This window comes from Haliaeetus albicilla, chromosome 8, assembly GCF_947461875.1.
Source record: "Haliaeetus albicilla chromosome 8, bHalAlb1.1, whole genome shotgun sequence".
Lineage (NCBI taxonomy): Eukaryota > Metazoa > Chordata > Aves > Accipitriformes > Accipitridae > Haliaeetus > Haliaeetus albicilla.
The window spans coordinates 19,479,147-19,499,996 of NC_091490.1; the positions used below are offsets into that span (position 1 = coordinate 19,479,147).

The 20,850-nt window shown below is 38.9% G+C and overlaps 1 protein-coding gene across 2 annotated transcripts; it reads right to left on the bottom strand.

The window, feature by feature from the left end:
- Nucleotides 1-193: 193 nt before the first annotated feature.
- On the bottom strand, nucleotides 194-20,141 carry DIPK1A (divergent protein kinase domain 1A). Of its 2 annotated transcripts, XM_069789244.1 has the most exons (5): nucleotides 19,801-20,141; nucleotides 5,263-5,397; nucleotides 4,862-4,969; nucleotides 3,979-4,155; nucleotides 194-2,616 (listed from the first exon to the last, which is right to left on the bottom strand). In XM_069789244.1, exons 1-5 carry the CDS (start codon nucleotides 19,852-19,854, stop codon nucleotides 1,804-1,806), a joined length of 1,287 nt encoding a protein of 428 aa, XP_069645345.1. In that variant the 5' UTR covers nucleotides 19,855-20,141; the 3' UTR covers nucleotides 194-1,803. The 2 variants fall into 2 exon arrangements, with proteins under 2 accessions (XP_069645345.1, XP_069645346.1); XM_069789245.1 differs by lacking the exon at nucleotides 5,263-5,397.
- Nucleotides 20,142-20,850: the final 709 nt, after the last annotated feature.

The window sequence follows — 20,850 nt, forward strand, 5'->3', positions numbered from 1 at the left end:
GACCACTTCATACTTGAATGCAGTGCTAGCTACACTTACTTACTAGCTCATAGTTGGCAGACATTATCAAGTTAGAGACAATAATTCACAGTAGCATAGTAATTCTTAAACTAAAAAGCTGATGTTTACAGAACAGTACACTCTTAACCCAAGCTGCATGCTATTACATATGGTATGGAGAAATTACTTCATATTGAACCTGTGTTTTGGTTTAATCATTCAAGGAATGCATTTAATACAGGATACCTAAAGCAATTAACAATGTCAAATATTCAAATAAAGCTTGTCCTTCTTACTGATGGTGAAAATTAAGGGGCCAGGATTTCGAAATTTAGGGATGACTGCCATTAAAATCATTATGAATTGAACTACTTCATTGCCAAAACATTTATAAATTAAACATTAACAGATAAGTGTTGAGCACAGTATTAAGGTGTTTTGTGGACATCCAATTCCCACATAATTGTTCCTCAGATTTATAGCTATGTTCACAACAGGGATGCAGATTAAAGGTGGTACAGTGGTCATGCCATGTGGAGTGCCAGGATCAGATGGTGTTTATTTACTCATGACTTGAGACTTAACAATGACTCATAGATGCTACTAGAAAAAAACAAATTGAAACACACTACAGCTCATTTATGTTCCACCTCATGCCTAGCTGTTACTATCTCACAGTCTCCCGTTTAAGCAATATTCCATGATCCTGAATCCAGCTTCTGTCCTACAGTTCAGGTCTAGCTCTGGCTTACATACTTCCTGCAGTAGTTCAAGAGCATTTAAGTACAAGGCTGTAGCTAAATCTGGAGGGACAGTAAAGAGTCAAGACTTTATCCACAACTGTTACTTGTTTCACACATCCATACAGTAGATTCCTACACTATGCAAGCTTTCTTTTTTAACTGTTAGGACACTTCTACTACCAGTATTTTTAAAGAGTAATTCAGTTCTTTAGCTTAGTCCACAAACTCTTTACTTTTCAATATTTGCTACAGCTTAATTTGGGTTAAAGTTTTCAACTGAAGTACAGTAATCCACAGTTTTTGAAACAGATGGTGATATTGCTGTTAGACTATATACATGATTTTAAGAAATAACATCTAAAATTCTTGGCTCCCAACATGGTTCACTGTATAAGGACTTAATTAAAAAGTGTTGAACTACTTAAACATTCAAGATGTAAGCATGAGGTAACAAGGTGTAAACAGAATCTGATTTAGGTCTCATATTACAACCTGTCAGTTCTAGAATAAAATTCTAATTTTCCACAGTTTAAAAATTATTAATGTGCAAATTCTGCCATGCCAAGGTATTAGTAAACTTCAATCTCACAGTTCAGTTTATTCACAACAGCAGCTTGGACTCAGACACATTATTTGCAGTAGTGGTGGTTCTTCATAAAACTACTTAGGATAAAAATCTTTTGCAGGTATTTCACAAGTGAGCAATGATTTTCACAGAGTTGCAAGGTGTTCCATCAGTTGATGTGGCGGCACAGTGAATACTTTCACCCTGTTCAAGATCTGACAAAGTACACAGAACAGTCAAGCATGCAGGGTTTTTGTTTCTGTAACAGCACTGGAATACCAGAAGTGCTTCTGGCCTCCGCCTGATCATTCAGTGGCATGTTCATTCTTTGAGAAGCCCTGTCATAAGGTACTGACTGAAGGGCAAAAGTTAAAGAGCCATTAATGAAATCTGAGTAAAGAAACATCTTTAAAAAATGCTGCAGATCATTTTTATCAAATGTGGTAGGCCACGTCCCGTGGCAGGCATCAATATTATCTTCTGCTGGTGGAGAAGCTAAGAATCATTTGTATGGGAAATTTTTTTCCACAGTAAAGTTTTTAAGTTATTGAGTATTAAAGAATGCTCCATTTCCATCTGACTTGCTGTGACTTTAAGGGCAATACACAAGTACAGTTGTTTTTCTAGTTCTTCATGGATATCAGAAGGAGCACCACGAAGCAGATAGTCTTTAAGTAGCTGACAGGCTTTTGCCAAGTTTGGCTGAATTACTTCTGTGGTACATCTCATTTTGCTTTGGTCACATAGAGTTCTACAGTCTGTACCATAAATACAGTCCAAATCCGATTCACACTGACGATCTTTAATTATTTCTTTCAAATTCATTTCTGGCACAACTTTTCTCATGTCCATCATTTTCAAATCATATTTATCATTATATCCCAAGTTTTTGGCACTTGTATCACACATAAGAAAGTTTCCATAAGGTCCATGGAAAATATCTTCCACAAATTCTAAAAGCCCTATAGCTATTTTTGCCTTTCTTGGCCACGATGGAGTAAACCACTGGTCCATGCTTCTTCTGAAGCCAGCGGGAATGAAAAGTTCTATAATCCATGGAAGGCTGATTCCATAGAGAGAGGTATATTCAACTCTTTCAGTCACATAGAGATCCCCACAAAAACCCATTAGCTTGGGAGTATGTTCTTTATCCTGCAAGATCACCATTAACAGAAACTCATCTAGCTGCAGAAGTGCCCATGCAGATTTCGCCTCTGGCAAAGAAACTCTACCATCTTTGTTTCCATCAGCAAAAGATAGGATGAGATTAACCAGTTCTGAAAGATTTCCTTGTTCACCCAATTTTGCCTAAAAGCAACAAACAAAACCGATTAAGTATTAGTTCATTAACTACCACCAATCCACCTGTCATTCTACCTCCTGTTATTCTCCTTCTGTGGATAGTATGGTAGGGTATGGTATGTTCTAGTTTTCATTGGTTATAGATGTTACAGCACTTGCTATCAGATGCCCAACAAGCTTCCTTTTTGTTCTGTTTACAAAGGCACCAAGTATATGATCTTCTGAAAGTAATACTGTTCTCTGCATTTCAAAATGCAAATATTAAAATTCAAACATTGATCTTGGTCAGATCAGTCTTTAGAAAAATCGTGTCAAGTAGCTTGTTAAAAATTCTCTTAAAAAAAGTATGTAGAATTCAAATGTTTATATCAGGTTTAGTTTTCAGCTGATTAAACCTTACAGGTGTAGAGAAATTACAATCTCAACAACTAAATTTTGGCCAACTATAAAAAGTACCAAGACACACTGAGTACAAATCCCATACAACAAGTGTACTGAAATACTTGATTTCGTTATTTGATATAACCACCTCCATTGTATCAACACAGAGAAAGAAGCCATTGCTGGTATCAGAATTGTTACATTTTCAACGACCACCAAGGCACACAGAAGGTCAGATAAACTTTCCCCAAATTCTCCTAAAATAATACTCGAAAACACCTGCTGCTCACCCATTCTTAGAGACAAAGCTACTGTAATGCATGACAACTGTTACCAGCTTTACATAATTATGTTACATGTGTGTGCCTGTGTACATACACACATGCTCACTCAGCTAGAACAGCATTATTTCCATGACTGGGGACTTAGGAGCTATGACAATAGCAAAAGAATTTTAAGAAAGAAAACCCAAAATCAGTATTGACACAGTATCAAAGTGATTATATTATGAAAATTCTGGGGTAGCATTAAGGCAATAGAAATAAGTATTCCATTAACGTAACACAGAAAGAACTGGGAGAAGTATGGCTGGTCATTCTAGTTAGAGACATTCCTGCTGCTCAGTTAACATAGTAACGCTTCCCAAGCATGAACAGTTTTCAAATTGTGCTTCAGTCTTTGTACTTGGTTACAATAACCCCAAAAGCAACAAAAAAACTACATACTTTTACCATATTTTCTATACAAATAGAAGTGAAAGCGGTAGACATGCAAGATGCATACCAGCTTCCATCTGTTAAAAAATAAGGAAAAAACCTAATAATTAGTTACTTCAAACTTCGAGATAAGCGTATCTGGGAAAAACTGGTTTTGTGCTGATTATTTTTCTAACATGCACTCGAACAAGGCTCATACAATAGGGCATTTTCTCCAGCTGCAGGAAAATAAGCCTTTCTGTCAAAATAGAATAAGCAAGCATATACTTACTTTAAAAAGCCCATATACCATTTCTTTGAATTTTTCAACAGTGGTTCCTCTTGTTGGTTTATCAAAGAGGACTATTTCCTTCCTTGGTTCTGGGTCAGTACCAAAATCAAGTTGAGCAGCTTCTTCCATCTGGCATTTTATAACACCTTGCAGATTTCCCCAGATTCCTAAATACATCTATGCAGGAAAAGAGGGAAAAAGGTAAAAAACAATGTAGAAGTCCATCATCTAAAGACCACCTGTACTCCAACCACTACTTCAAGAGTCAGGTGGAAACACAGAGTAGAAAACAGAGTCCTGCGTACAGACGATGCACAGAGCACATTCGAACAATGGCAACTTCAAATACAATACACTACTGCAGGTACTTAGGAGACACTACTGTCAAAATACAAAGACAGCTTGATAAATAGTATATTGGCATTACTACCACCTTTGCATAGGTTGTGAAAAGGCTGCTGCTTCTATTTGGGAAGCAGGATAGCAGAGTAGTAGTACGCTGTACAAAAGTATAGTTATTCTGCCAAAACATGGAAGGATCCAGTATTTATCATATATATATATGTTTCTAAAATATATGTACTATAAAATAATAATATACCCCTGTACATATAGGAATGATATATATTAATATATACAGGTATATTATATATTGGTACGTATTGTATATTATTAATAATATGTATTATACCTATATATTCTACATATCTAGGTATATTATATACATATATAAAAACATGCTCTGCATGTCACAGCAAATAAAAGTTTGAAATAATCCATATTAAACAGATACAGCTTGCTGACACTAAGGTCTACTTGATGTTCCAGACAATGACATTTCAGTGGGAAATAATAAAACTAGGTTGGATGAGTAAAGCCTTACCTGGTTATTGGGCTTTGTTGACAAACATTTTCCAAAATACAATGTTTCTTTAGCACAAAGACTGCTACATGCTGACCCATCAATAACTCCAGTCTTGTATTTATCACACTGAAACAAACAGGGAGAAAAAATATTTAACAAATTGCCCAAGAAAGGAGGCAACAACTGTATCTCTCCCAACACCCAACTCTTGAAAGAAAAATTTAAGAAAACAATTTTAATAACCCTATACCAAAACAATGTTAAGAAACATAACTGGCTTTATCTGTAACCGAAGATGTAATCTTACTTCAGTATGATGGAATATCAGAATTTGATTAATTTACATGTGGCACTGACTGAACTGGCTGTGGAAATTAGTCAGGACAAACACTTCAGAAATCTATGGTAAATATACTTACTATTATTTTCCTACAGTCATGTCCTCTGCATAGTTCTGTGTAGGTGGAGTACTGAACATACATAACCCAGCTGCCAATAAATACTACTAACCAAGAAATGAAGAGATACTTCATCCGCATGTATGAGAAACGTACCTAGAGGACACAAAGAGAAAATATTCTTCGTAATTCATTCAGCTATAGTCAGAATGATAGAAACAAACATGATTTACTATTTCACCTTTAAAAATCTGACTTCCACAGTGATAAAATAAGCAGACTGCATTACATGGAACATTTGCTTCCTTCAGGGGAGGTGGAAGAAAAATTAAGATACAAATAAACAGAAGAAAAGGTGACAGACCCTCATAGGGTAAGCCAGGCTGCAAGAACCAATTTGATCAAAATCATAAGCTATCAAAGCTCTACTACTTCCATTTTTCTCAGAGACGAGTCACTTGTGTTCCACTCCTGGTAAACCAAATCCAACAGACCAGGAATCTGGTCAAAAAATAATCTGTGTTAATGTATAAATATGCAAGATAGATAAACAAGGAGCAGGGTGGGTATCAGGGACAGGTTCCATGGACTGAAGTCTCCCACTCCTTCCTTGAAATGACACCATTTAATTATGCAAGTAAAATTGCTCTGTACTAGCCTCACCTTCAGTGGTCATTCCCATAACTGTATGCAAGACTTTCCTGTTGTTTCTGTGGCCTCACATTTACATTTTTCACTAGTGACAGAGGAAAAAAGTATTTATAATTAGGAGTTGAGGGAGGGCTAAGTGTCTTGTAAGGGAGGAAGCACATTTTGATCATTCCCCCCTTCTGAGTCTGGTGTGCTAACACTTTGATTTTCATACATCAGGATTAAAAAAGAATTAGAAAATCATTATCAGCTTTAGCAACAGGATATAAGGAAAGTGCATGAGAACAGCTATATCAGGTCAGTATGAGATCCATTTCTATTAGTATCCTGATCTTCAGCAATAGCTATAAATGGATGCCATCAAAGAATAAGAACATATAATGTATATGCCAAATGTGCTCCCATTTTCCTTTAGAAGAACTTGCTAAGCCAGATGTGATTTGCTATATTTAGTAAATCTCAAACCATTTATCCTTCATGAACTTACCCAGGCTCCCTTAAAATCCATAAGCTTTTAGCATCCACAACACCCTTTGGCAATTAATTCCACAGGTCTACCATCCGTTGTACTGAGGTCAGGGACTGGACTTAATTTTGCTTAAATCTGGTTCATGTTAGCTTTGTTTGAGATCCCCTAGTTCATGTATTGGAAAAGATAAGTTATCAATTTCTGTCCATTCTCTCCACATCTGTTATGATTTTGTAAGCCTCTATCGCACACCTCCCAGCCAAGTCATCTCTTTTCCAGATTGACAGGTCCTAACTTAACTGTTCCTCATAAAGAAACCATTCCATATGTTTGGAAAAGGTTCCAAGAATGGTAGTAATGATGAGCAGTTTTACCATCACATACATACATACCAAATTAACCTCTCACACACATACTAATTTCAGATGGCTCCATCTGCATGGGCAAAAAAGCACTGAAATAATTCCAAATTACTACAATTCAGTAGTAATTATCTTAAATCACAGTAAATTGAATACATGCCTTCAGCTTTTAAGTATTTTATATTTTAGAAAAAAATAACGTTACTAAAGCAAATAATCTTCCACACATATAGGAAGATCTCCAAAGATGCATTTCCCCTTCTAAGTATATAACTTATTTATTTTTAAGGAAAGTAAGATCAAAGAAGCAGTTCTAATCAGTTGAATGGTAGCTTGATTTAACACCTATTGCAAGAACTGACTATTTCAAATCTTAACAAAAAAGTATAATCCCTAGGTATAGGAGTCCTACTCTCAACCTAGAGCGGTTCCAACTCTTCCACTGTAATTCATCTCGTGATTCAGGGTATACTTTCACACAGGCTGTCACTTCATCCAAAGGCTAAAGAAATGTATCTTGACCCCATATATTTCTGTAAGGAACAGCAAGTCTCAAAGAGAAGCAGGAATGCAAGAAACAACACAGAAAAACAGCTAGGAAAGATGATGCTATATGGCTCAGCCCTTAATTTTATATCCTATTACCATTCCATTTTATAACATAATTATTTTAAAAAATAATGTGAATCAAGTGGAAGGTGCACACAAGGTATTTTAACACTTTCAAATGTAAAGGAACAGGCCCAAATGCCATGTGACTCATTCTATGAGTAAGACTGAGAGCTTTTTGGCTGTATTTTGAAAGAAGGGGTAGACAGCCCTTATGCCCAGACGATCCTAAGATACAATGCTGCCAAAGTCAAAGGCCTCAGTCCAAGGAAATCTTAATCCCCACCCCCTCACCCTCCACCCACCCCCCAACAAAACCACCAAAAGGCCCAAACCAAATAATGCAAGAAGTTAACCCAACAAGTTACACAGAAAAGCCTGAGCATGCTGGTATGGCCTTTAAACAGTTCTGGCAAAAGTATTTCTCATACATCCCTTCAAAACACAAAGTACCATGAAATTCCATATCAAAATAGTGTTTGTGGTTCCAAGATGCTAACAAATACACATCCACAGTCTCCAAGAATGTAAATTTAGATACAAAATGGGTGAACGCTTCTCCTGAGGACAAGCAGAAGCAGATCAACCTACCCAAGGCCTCACAGGTAATGACTCGTACCTAAATCTAGATCTCAAAAGTCAGTCGACTGCTCTAACCACAATTTCATATTTCTCTCCTTCTACAGGAGAAAAAAAAAGTTTTGAAGTTGTCCTTATGTGATCTACTGAAGATTGTTCAAATCTGCACATTCTTCACCTTGCTCAGCACAAGACTTAAAAGCTTCAGTAAAAAATTAGGAGCATCACTAATGTTAATTTAGGAACAACCTTAAACTTCAGACATCTTATTGAAGTAAATGAGAGTTGTAACATGCTTGTATAGAAGTCTAACACAAGATGCCTGACTTGAAAGTGGATGTTTACTTTCCATAGGATCATATATATTTACACTTGTCCACTTTATCATCTCAAAACTTCTTCCCTTTCTTCAATACCAGTTCTTCTGCCTTTGAGTAAATACTGTAGTTAAAGCCCAGCATCTGGAGATTTAAGAAAGTGATTTCTATTTTCTTCAATATACCAAGCTATAATTTTCTGTATTTCAGCTGAAATATCACAAGATGATATGGTCATACAGCCACAGGAACTTCAGTGATAAGCAAATAGTTATCATCAAAACTCATTAGTGTCATATTCTAAGTTCTTCTGATTTTCAAAAGCAGAACCAAAACACAACAATCACATCTTCAGACTTACTTAGACTGCAATTTCACTATACAAATTGTTCAGTATGGTACTAACTGCTTTGCCCCCACTTCTTCGCATCTCTATACCAAAGCCCATTTTTGTCATAATTACACCCAAAGAACTGTTTGTGAGTCTATACCACAGATGAAATCATGGAGTTGACCTGATTCACAGTACAAGCCTGCAAATAGTTGTGTCAGCCCAACCACGGGACAGCGCACCTTGGCAAGACCAGTAGTAATATTCTGAAGTCATTTTGCTAAAATTTTAAACCTATTTGCCTTATTTTTAAGTCTTGTTCTTCCACTGTCTGTGCTGCAAGTGAAGCCAGTTTAAAGACCACCACGTACTGCAAGCAATTTTTTTTAACCATTCATATTTTAGATTGTTGAAGAGAGAGAGAAAAATGAATATTCCTTTCTGTAATATACATAGCATATTCATACACCAAAAAGTCATTTAAAAACCAAATCATCGTACCCACCCACAGTAAACCATGTTTATAGAATTCTTAAACACCCATGATTAAGTCTAAATATTAAGGTTTATTATTATTTAATGTAAAGGGTTTGTTCATGCTGTCTAAGAACTAATATCAGAATTTTGAAAGGCTCATGGTAGTGTAGATGTCTAATAGCTTAATGAAACTACACATATTTATATTAAATATAGGTTAAGAGGAACATAGAAAACAAACACCCAAACCCACATTTACTAAAAAAAAAAAAAAGAATACTTTCAAAGATTTGGGCCACTTTAATAAATGAAGTGCTTGAGTACCCTCTTATTTATACGTAACTAGAGAAGGAAAGGCAGGAGAGCACTGTACAGGAACATAGGATTGTCATGCTAGACTACACTAATGGTGCACCAATAAAGATGCTTTGAAGAAAATGGGGGGGGGGGGGGGGGGGAGAAAAAAAATCCCATCAAGGAATTATCAATGCAAATTTAGAGACCAAATAATCAAATATTTCATCACAAGTTGTTGATACAGATCATGTTTTCTTCAAAATAAAAAGCTTTCTTAACCACAGGTGACTGAAAGCTCATCATATGCACCATTATTTCACTGCTAGAAGTCTCTGACAGACACACCTAGGAGAAGTGAACTTTCTGTAACCAGGAGCTTGAAATGCCTCATATCCTTGGTCCCTCCAAATCAGGGCTGAGGTTAGCAAGGGGCCAGTGTTAAACAGAAAAATTAATAAATTTGTATCTGATCTATGTTTAAGCAGACAATTTCTGTTTCCAGGACAGCTAGCTCCTCAACTGTTTAAAAATTTCAAACTCTTTTTCAGCTTTCATGAAACTAAGCAAATGTTTTATTGTGAACAATCAAGAGTTCAGGTGAGAAAAGTAAAATTGAAAACTTGATACTGCTTCAGAGTGAACTCTCAGCCACAAGCTGAAAGCTTGGAAAGCTTATGGAGGGAGACCTGGGAGGGGACAGAGCAAGTGGGTTCCAGAAGATGGCAACGGGATGAACAATATTACCTAGCTTTAAAATGGAAGGACAACACAAAACTGCAGATGTAAATAAGTCAGGTTTTCTAACTTGAAAAGCTCCAGTAACTTATGAGTACTTATAAAAATAGGACAAACAACCAGCATGCATTACACCCTTTCCTCTTAGAAGTAATTCAAGAAAGCTCAGTTCCAAAACACCCAAAGGTTATTCCAATCTATGCAGCTGCGGTCCTGCTGCATGCCTCAGCTGTGCATCCCTATTCCTTCACTCCTTCACACACACTCACTTGACATGGTCTTAAAACTACCTAGTTAAAAAAGTAGATACAACTGCTTTTATTCTGGTGATAAATAGTTCCTTCAACCAGCTCTTCTTTTATGATATTTCATTGAGAGTGTTGTAAGACAGGAATAATTTCTGCTATTTTCCTCAGAGCCACAAAGACCTTAGTTGGAGTAACATGTAATTTCCTCTAAAGCATGGTATCCACAATATGGATACAAACTGGATGGAGTACAAAAGGAGACCAACAATAATGCTGTGTGGTTTACAGCACATTTAGAAACAGCTTAGAAAATGTATGAGGAAGCTGGGGGTAGGGAGGACAGAATAGCCAAGAAAACAAAACTGACAGCAAGGGGCTGGGTAGCATCAAAACAAAGAAATACCATACATAAGCCTTTCCCACTGAAAGAACACTACTTAAATGACGGAATTGCAAGACTTTCAGTGCAATTTCCTAGCTTAAAAAAAAAAAAAAAAGAGAAAAAATACCACACCTACATGCTTACAACATGAAGAATCACAAACTTTCTTGCAAACCACACTACTTGAACAGACTGATGAAAAGCAGAAGTCATCCTACATGGGAACGAGCAGTAAGTGAGAACTGATACTTTACCAGTGGGTTCAGAAATACTTCCACCACCACCACCCCCTACAGAAGAGAACTGAAATCTTAGCTCAAGCCCAGGTGGACTCAGCCTCATCTATTCTTTCTTCCAGACCATTTTCTGTATTCAGTCACTTAACAATGTTCACTTACTAGTTTTTTTTTCTTTCTAGTACCCATCTCAAACTGTTTGCTTAGCCAGACTTAGTGTCCCCCTCTTAAAGAATAGCAGATAATGTGTGGTTCATCTTCCAGTTATTTCCAATCTATTTCCATCTGATCCTGCATCACTGCCCTCAGTTCCTGGCTTCCTCCACTGTCTTCCATTCTCAAGAAAGTTTCCATCACTACTCAGTGCCTCACCCACTTCTTCAACTTCTCCAGCACAACTTTCCTACTTCAGAATCCTTGTCCTGAACTACTGCCTATGTACAAAATGTGCTTATCATCCACAAGCATCCTTCTTTCACAGCTCTGGGAAGCCAGCAGAGGTGGTGTGGCAAAGCACTAGGAGAGTGCCTCTCTCCCTGTTCTCACTTCCAGAACCAAAAGAAAGCTGTAAGGAGGACAGATGGATTCTTTGCATAGTTTAGTTCTTACACCCACACTACACAGAATAAACCAAAACAAAACCAGAGAGATCTATTCTTCCCCAGTAGATCTGTCCCAGGAAGAGCAGGTTACCAGCCCTGAGGCAGCCCTCCAGCAGAGGTCTCTTGAAACACAGTTTTGAACTGAGAGCTGAACCAAACCAGTAGATCAAAAACATTTAAGGTACAGGATTGAGGGATCACCTAACCTAGATCAGTTTTGAGCATACAACCAAATTTTCCTCAGTCCATCTAGAGAACACAATGGGCTTTTTCTTTGCTCCCTTCATATTTTCTGCTGTTTGAAGGACAGATGATACATAATGGTTTTAGCACTCACAAATAAGGACTACTATAGTATAGTCATGTAGGTTCAATGTCTTCTGTAATAATTTACTTATTTTCATTTGTTCTTATACCACCTAAAAACTCATGGTTTCATAACCTAGAGTTTGATTTTTTTACTGTTTCAACATAGTAATAATACCAATGAGTGCTCTGTAATATAGTTCCTGAAATTATCTAACTAGTTGAGTCATTCTTCTATTTTTACTTTGGCCTAAGATTTCTGTAACTAGATACAGCATCAAAGAGAAAGAATTACCTTCTTTGCCTTTGCAAGCACAATGAGATACAGCAGCATCTGAAGAGAGGTGCTAAAGCTATTTGTAATTAAAGCATGGTACTTTGATAAAATAAGATCATATCCAATTATTGATAACTATGCAATGAAGGCATGTTCATTAGGGTTTTTTGCTCATCTTTTTGTCAGGATTGACTTCTAGTCAACTGAACAAACTGCTGCCCATTATTCCCACTTCCACTCCCTTGCCCAAATCCTCTGGCAAAGATTACCACCACAGAGCAGAGTCTGTAGAAACACAGTTTTGTCTCATACTCGAGAATCATCCTCTTCATGAAAAAACATTTTCACTGGAAGTTTCCAGTAGTCAAACAAATAATGAGCTGGAGTAGCTAAGGTATGGGTGCATGCTCACTCTGCCACTTTAGCTGTATGTATAGTAAACTAACAGACCATGGGGTCAGAGGAGCATCTTGGACTACTCCAACAGAACTCCACAGAGCTCAGCTGTTAGCCCCCTTACTAACTATGTACAATTAAGATGTGCCAGGCTGAAATGAGAATAGCTGCACTGGCAAAGGCTGACTCAAACCATCCTTAACTTCTTGCATGCACACTGTCACAGAGTTAAGAAATTCTATTTTCCATCTAAATATATACCACCACTGTAGTGTTGTGAGTCTAACCTCAGACAACATTTCATCATGTATTTCATAAAGTAAATAAACCCCAAACAACCATCACACACACACAGAACTTGAGCAACAAAACTCTTGAGCATCCAATCTGAAAAGGATGTATGTTTTTAAACAGCTTATGGTATTCTTCCCAAATTTGCTGCCAGGAAAAAAAAAAGAAAAGAAAAAAAAGAAAGGATCTTGTTTGGATTTTCAGGTAAATCCTCTTCCTTCCTATCCAACCTCCCATGTTCCTTACTCAGCCTAGAGCCGCTGAGATAACATTATATAGAGCAAGAAAGAATGGTAGTCTCCTATCCTCCATCTAGCACTCGGCCTACAGCAGCTGGAAAAGCTGACAGGTGACACTCCTACACATAAAAGCTTTCTCCAGAAATGTGTTAGGGTTTTGGTTTTGCTTTTTTGGTTTTTTCTGGGGGGGTGTGGTGTGGTGTGTGTTTTTGTTTTGTTTTGTTTTTAACTAAACCACACTATAGTACAAGCATCATATTTAAAAAATTCATTAACAAAGCTGGGTGCTTTCTCTATCATCTCACGTACTTTAATTTTCAAGTGTCTTTCATTTATGAAGTTTAATTATGTTTCTTCAAATTAACTTTTTTGATTCCTACTGGAAGTCATCTCATATCTTGACATACCCCCTGCACATTCTTGAAGGAAACACTTTCTCTGCAAGTCCCATTTTTTCAGATAAGTCTAGGTACTATTTCTTTCAGAAAGTAAATAAAAGCACCAGTTAAAAATAAGCTAAAAATGTTACCAATCTAAGAAGCATAATTTAACTTAAAACATTTAAGTTCACAGCTTTCTCCTTTTAGCCACAAAAGGGCAGGCTGCTACACATGGGCAATACCAACTATGTAGATCTTGGGGGGAGGGGATCAAGTTAACACAAAGTGTATTCAATTACAGCATTTCCTACTTTTCTCCTCTTCAAGACTGCTATGTGCAAACAAACTGCATCCAGAATATCTATTCTTGCAATATAAAAGAACCTAACTTACATCGCAGCAACGCTAAAATTCTGTGCCAAAGAAACACATGCATGGACATCAATACTTACAATCATGCTGATAAACGTTCAATGTTAGATCTACTTAGCTTCTTTGGGGCAGGGTATAAGGGACCTATTCATGTGTTCCAAGTCCCAGTTTACCCCATATTGCATTCTACATAGTATTCCAAGTATTTCCTTTAAGTTCTATTATCCAAGTTGGAAGACAAGGAACATAAGGGGGAATACTTTTTTTTTTTTTTGCTATAAAATGGACATTGCCCCAAAACAAAGTAATCAAATCAAGGCAGAAGCTATAGCAAGATACCTCCTTTATTCTGATAAGCTCCAAGCCTTCTGGCAACTTTAAGTGCTTTCTCTTAAATGCAATTTTTAGTTTTATTTCTCCAAAGATAGTATCTGGCAAATCATATTTCTCACAATTTGAAATACATTCCAATTTGATACCCAACACCATGTGTAAAAACAATCCGTGACAAAAATTGCATCAGTACAGAGTTTCTGGGTATGTTTACTTCAACTTACCAGCATGTCTTCCAGGGCTTTCTAGCTCAGAGAAGCAAAACCTGGATCTCTAACTCCATCACACACACTTTCAGAGATTCAAAGTAACATGAGAACTTATTTTATTATGTGACATTCTACCCACAAACAAGAACGGATACCAAACAATGGCAGGCAGTTTTCAGTGATTCAAGCAACATCTGTGTGAGACAGAAGCTCATAAAACTTAAAAACAAAACAAAACAAACCACAGGTTGCAGATTATTATGAACAAGCAACCATAAGAAGGACACAAATGTCATTTACAGATACTAAATGCAAATATAGGAAGGATTACTGTTCCACAGCTGCAGTCAGTCTGGAAAATAAGTCTGCAGATAACAGGATGCTTGGGGCAGAGTTAGAATAAGAAAGATAGGAAAAAAGTATTTGCTTTTTTTAATTTGAATTTTGGTTTTAGACATGAACCTTTCATTACTATTTAATTACCCAGTTCTTACTAAAATATTGCAGAACACCTACAGGGAGAACTAAAAATGATTTTATCACACCCTCATTTCTGCAGACAATTCTGACAATGGTCTTCCTAAAGCCTGTCACAAGACTCTTCTCTACAAAATGTCTTCCGTTTTCTATCTGAAAACTCTAATAAATTAACTTCCTTCAGTACTTTGCTACACATACCTAAGAGGAAGCTCCTATGAATCAGGAACCATAGCAAAAAAGTGCTAATGATTCTTTCATCTATTTGAAAGATAAGATACAGTTATTTACTTTAGAAACAGGTTTTGTTGTTTTGTTTAGTTTTTAAACTATTTCTAGTAACCCTAATATTGTAGAACATCAATAATACAGCACATAGAAGTACCGTTAAAACCTGAAAAAGATCAATAGAAATAAATCTGACAATTTTAGGCAAAGCTGTTTCATGTGTAAAAACTGCTTGAGAACCAAAGTTTCTGGGACTACAAACCTTCTCAATTCCTCAAAGTTTCTTGCTGATCCCTTCCATCAACCTTTACAATACTAAACTTTAAGCCAAAGTGCTTTTTAATGCAATTTTGTATTAAATGCATACCATTTAGTACAATATCAGAGACCAGCAGTGGTCTGCAGGCCTCAGGACCACTGCAGAGTATTGACATATTCATAGTACAGGAGAGAATACTGTATATATGGGTTTATCTAAATTTGTCCTCCTTCTCAGGCAGAAAGAGAATGTGTTTGGGCAGAAAATCATCTCCAAATGCCATCTGACTACATCATATACTTGGCAGGAAGTTCCAGAGAAGCTAGATTTATTTTGGTCTCAGCACTGTGCCAATCCAGTCATGCAGCTTTTGACTTGTGAAAGACTTATGTCCTGCCAGTTCAGAGCATGGACAAGAGCATACATCTGTTTACAGAAGACCACAAGGTTCCACTCTCTTTGATTCAAAGGGAATTATTTTTAATAAGGACTTCCTTATGTTCAGCAAAAGGCTGAACCATACATTCTTCCCATACATTCCCCCTATCATATTTCCATTTCCTCCCCAGAATTGGTCTTGTGAGTGTAGACACACTTATCCCACTTCATCTAGAAATGTCAGAACTGATGTGCACGTGCTGTACTAATGCAGCAGGGAGATGGATTTACTGAGCCTGGTTAGGTCACATGTGCGCTAATGCACCCTGAATACAGTGGACTTACTGCACATATGCTATGCAGACCATTTGAACATTTCTGAGCAAGAAGCCCCAGACAGAAATCAGGGAGCAATACATATAGACAGACTTCATTTGGAATCATGACAAACTGCTAGGAAACTTTTAATAACAACATACTCAGGGCAACAGAAGGACTGAGAGTTCCAAAATTATCAAAAAAGGAAGAAAGTGTTCAAAACCAGGAAACACAATTTCTCTTCTGTGCTCTACTCTTCCATCAAGACTTTTAAATATGAGCCAGGGAATGCAAGAATGAAGGAAAGCACTTTGTAATGCTGAAAAGGATATTACAGAGTTGACTTCTTCCACCACTTTTATATTCTACAAAGTCACGTGTGTTGAATAATAATAAGATATTCATCCCTTGGAACATAACTGGAAAACCACTTCTGGCAAAACTCAAGCCTGGATGCACTCCAAAGCACATGGAGAGTAGCGGATCAAAACGTAACACAACTTGCCAGTTTTTTGGTAAGTGTACTTTTTTATTTAAAACATTTTTATTGTTAAAGAGTATGAAAGTATTTCTTTGTTTAATAGTATAGAGAGCTTAATTCTGTAAAGTATTCCACGTAACCATAGCACACTAATCTCCAAATCTGAGTTGCTCACTCCATTTGTTTTACATACTAGCAATAGGAAAGAACAGATTAAAAGAAAGTTGTAGGTCGATCATGTTAGAAATCCTGTTTTGTTCTCTGTTCAGGTTGGTTTATGGATCATAGGATGCATTTCAGGTAGGCTGACATGATGTCTGAGAATATCAGCCCACACCGCCTTGGATGCCATGTACCGGACACGTTCAGATCTTTAAGAGCAGACAGTGCATGCTTAAGATTATGCTAGTGTCTTGAATTATTTGTATCCTGAGTAATCAAACTGAGCAAACAGAGTTGGAGATACCTTTTGAAATAAAATAGAATAATGACCAAGATGGAAAACAGGATACTTCTCCTTAAAAGGTTAAACAAAACCAAACAAACAACAAAAAAATTAAAATCTTAGAAGAAAGAGATGATATAGGAAATTTCTGTTATGTAGGGCTTTAAAACTTGTTTATTCTTTGGCCCTTCAAAGACAGTCTCTTGTACATTACTGAAGTCCACAGGACATCTCTAAAGAGTCTGTAAAGTTGGCTCAGTCTCTCCCAAATTTGGGACACTAACCTCTCCTTGCAAAACATAAAATCCCAACAGTATTAATCACCCAACTGCAAGATCCTATAAATACAATTAGATTTTTTTATTTTGGTGGTATTTAGTAGTATTTTAAAGTTTGTCAGGTTTGGGGGTTTTTTTGTTTGTTTATTTGTTTTACAATTACATGATTTGCAGTCCAAGCAATGAGAAAATTTTGTATTTCAGAGTTACTGTTTTGTGACAAAACTTTAACATTGCCTCTGTGGGTCCTTAACCACTAAGTTTTGGGCTGAGGTATATCTAAGAGTTAGCCCTGCTCCTTTTACATGAGCTTACACTTGGCAGGACATCCTTCTTAGCTAGAAAGATCATCAACTGATCACCTATGGATCTAACATTCTGCATAAAAGCTAAAGAACATGTAAATTAATAATAACAACAATAGAACATTTGCCATAGAGTATCAGTTGCAAACCTATTACAGCAGAAAAGCTAGAGCGGGTATTAACTTCTGACTCACAGAAATTGATGTTCTGTCAACTCACTTCACAACAGTTTTCAAAAAGTCTGGAACACGAGCCAACAGAATTCGGAAGTCACTCAGCAATACCACCCATTGTACAACCATCTTCCCTGGTGTGCTACTTGAAATATTGCATAGCAATACTACACAAATCTTTCCATCCTGCTCGTAGCTACATCTCAGTGAGTTATAGTCTAGCATTTACTTAGAGAGCATTGGCTTCTTTGGAGACAAATCTCAATAAAGCAGTTGCAATTAGTATAGTTAAACTATGATTGCATTTGCCATGTACCAACAGTAACCCACAGTGACAAGAAAAGCCAATATATTGATAGCTTGCTGCCATTCTATGGATGCACCAAATATCAACATACATTTACTGTTTAACACAGAAAAATATGTTAATGTTCACAAAGCCGCTATTAGATCATCTAAAACAAATCTGTAGAACATTCAAATGCAGCTTCCAGTATAAGAAAGCACAGTGAGAATTTTTTTTTTTAATCTGCAGTAGAAACAAATATTTAACTATTTTGGCTTTTCTAATAAAAGCTTTTGCTCTCTTCCTGTTTCTCAGCAGATTTTAAAATAACATATTTTACTTGAAAGGCCTTAAAGTAAACGTCGAGAAGAATGGAAAACAATGTTATCAGATATCACCATATAATGATCAGAGAGACTTATCATCAAGGCAAAGGATGCCAACAATTTGGAGAATCCTAACTTGAAAGGTAGCATATAGATCATTAATTCATTTTTATTCGTATCAGAGACTTTCTCCTATGGGAATCCAAATGCTGTACAAGTGTCTACTTCAGTAAATAGATCACGAGTAATCTTTTCTGGTCTAAAAATCAAAGTGATACTGACCCTGATTTGCAGATGCAGATCATAAAGTAAATACTAAAGAGGGTAAGATTGTAGCTGTATCTGTACACTTCTCCTTAAATGTTACATCCCATTTCAGGTACTTCCAAAATGAGAATAAGATTGAAGTTCCAGACTAGGAGGAATTAAAATATTCCAGACTTAAAAACGCATCAAGATGTTTACATTTTTTAATCCAATGATCATAAAGCATTTCATAAGATATCAACAGATGATGAACATATAAGAAAAGTAAATATTGTATTTACCCCCTCCAACTCAAAAAATGCTCATTTTAGTTACAATTTAATTAAAAGATAATGCAACAGATAAAAAGGAATCCTAGAGAATAACCCTCAAAGTAACACAAGGTCACAACTGACTAACATTTCACAGAACTTGCCGCTACATTATAGCTACAGTACTTTCAACCAAAACATCCTTACACGGGTAGCTTAAGTAATACAAACATGTACCTGTATATGTAAACACAGAAGTGTGTCTATGAACGCATACACAAACGCATGGAGCAACTAACTACTGGACAGCAAAAGAAAAGTGCCCGACATTAATTCTTTTAGGAGAGACGAAAAAAAAATAGGTCTGTTCATGCAAGCTATAGTCCATCCTCTGATGGGATGGATGTCCACAGCACCGGTGATAGGGGTAAAGGAAAGATATGTGGAGAAAAGCATAAGGCTTCCTCCGGGCCCTGGCAATGCCGCAGGTGTAGCTGCCCAACTGAAAACCTCTCGTGAGTCCGAAGGGGCCGAGGGAGCCGGCGGGCAGGCTGCCGCGTAACAGGTCCTGCCGCCGAGCAGCGCGGGCCCCTCGAGGAGGGCGCTCCGCGGAGCTCGCTGCACCCCGGAGACGGCAAGAGAGGCCCGATCCGACAGGCGGGAGGGGCGGCGACGGGCACCGCGGCCCCCGAGGCCGCCCGCCACCTGCTCCCGTGCCCCGACACCCGCCGCCGAGGGGCCCGCCGGCCGCGGCTAGCGTCTCAGCCCCGCCGCCGCGACCTCCCGCCGGCCGAGCCGCCGAGCACCAGCGCCGCGCAGCCGAGCCCCGTCCGCCGCCAGGCGCCGGCGGGAGGGAACGACGGCCGCGCCCGCGCCGCGCCGAGCCCTGCGGGGGGCGCCCGCTCCTGAGGTAACTTCGCGGTGGGGGGGGGGGGTGCTGGCGCCGGCCCGACCCGGCCGCCGCGGGGGACGGCCCGCTGCCGGCCTACCTGCACGTAGTGGGGTTTCCTGAGCCAGGCCCCCGGGAAGAGCCGCCTCGCCATGGCAATCACACATCCCCGCAGCGGTCGGCGATCGGAGGCGGAGCGGTGAGGAGCGCTTCCCCGCCTGCCACTGCAGCCGCACCGCCGGCTCGGCACACGCGCGGCGGCGGTGGCGAGGGAAGAGGCAGCGAGCGCGGCGGCCGCCCTCCCTCAGGCACCGGCGGCCGCCGAACGACAGCAGCTGTCAGCGGGCAAAAAGGGCGGGCAGCTGCCGCCCCTGCCGACGGAAACACCCGCTCGCGCCGCCACCCTCTGCTTAAAGGGAAGGACGGCAGCAGCTGTGAGGGAGCGGGGCGGGGCTGAGGGGCGAGGGGGCGGGGGCCGGGGAGGCCGCGCCCCGCCGGGCCCGGCGGGTCGCGGCCTCCCCTGGCCCCGCCCCGTGGCCCCTCAGCCGCGTCGAGCCGGTGCGGCCGTCAGCGTGTTTTTTCCCGCTCCCGGGCTGCGAGGGGCGGGAGCGGGGCTCGTCGAGCCGAGAGCCACCCCCGAGTTCCCCTCCGCGCTCATGTCTGCCAGAAAGTGCTCGGGCCCCGTCTGGGGACAATTATGAAGAAGTCAGTTAATAAATAACGTGTCTCATTGATTGCGAACAGGCTCCCGTCGTTTACTGGACAGGGTATTAAAACCAGCTGTGGGCCTGTTACCGTCTAAGAAAAAGAGTATTTCCTCCAAAATAAGGAGGGAGCATTTGTCTGCCCCCATATTAACACAGATGGGGGGCATCAATCTCATAAAGTGGGGAAAAAATTCTCGATTGCTCCTTCACCAGAGGATCTCTCAACGCTTCGCGCACTGTGAGAAGTTCCAGTCCAATTGAAATCAGTGGGAACACTGTTAACTTCAAGTAAAATCGCCCTTTCTTACAAAAAGTTTTACTTTTGTTCAGCCTTCTTGTGTTTATGTGACTTGTTTTACCACAATGTGTTCAGCAGAGTCAAAGTCAGAAGCTGGGAGTCTCCTGTTCAGATGCTTTTTGGCTATGAGACTTTGGGCAAAAAG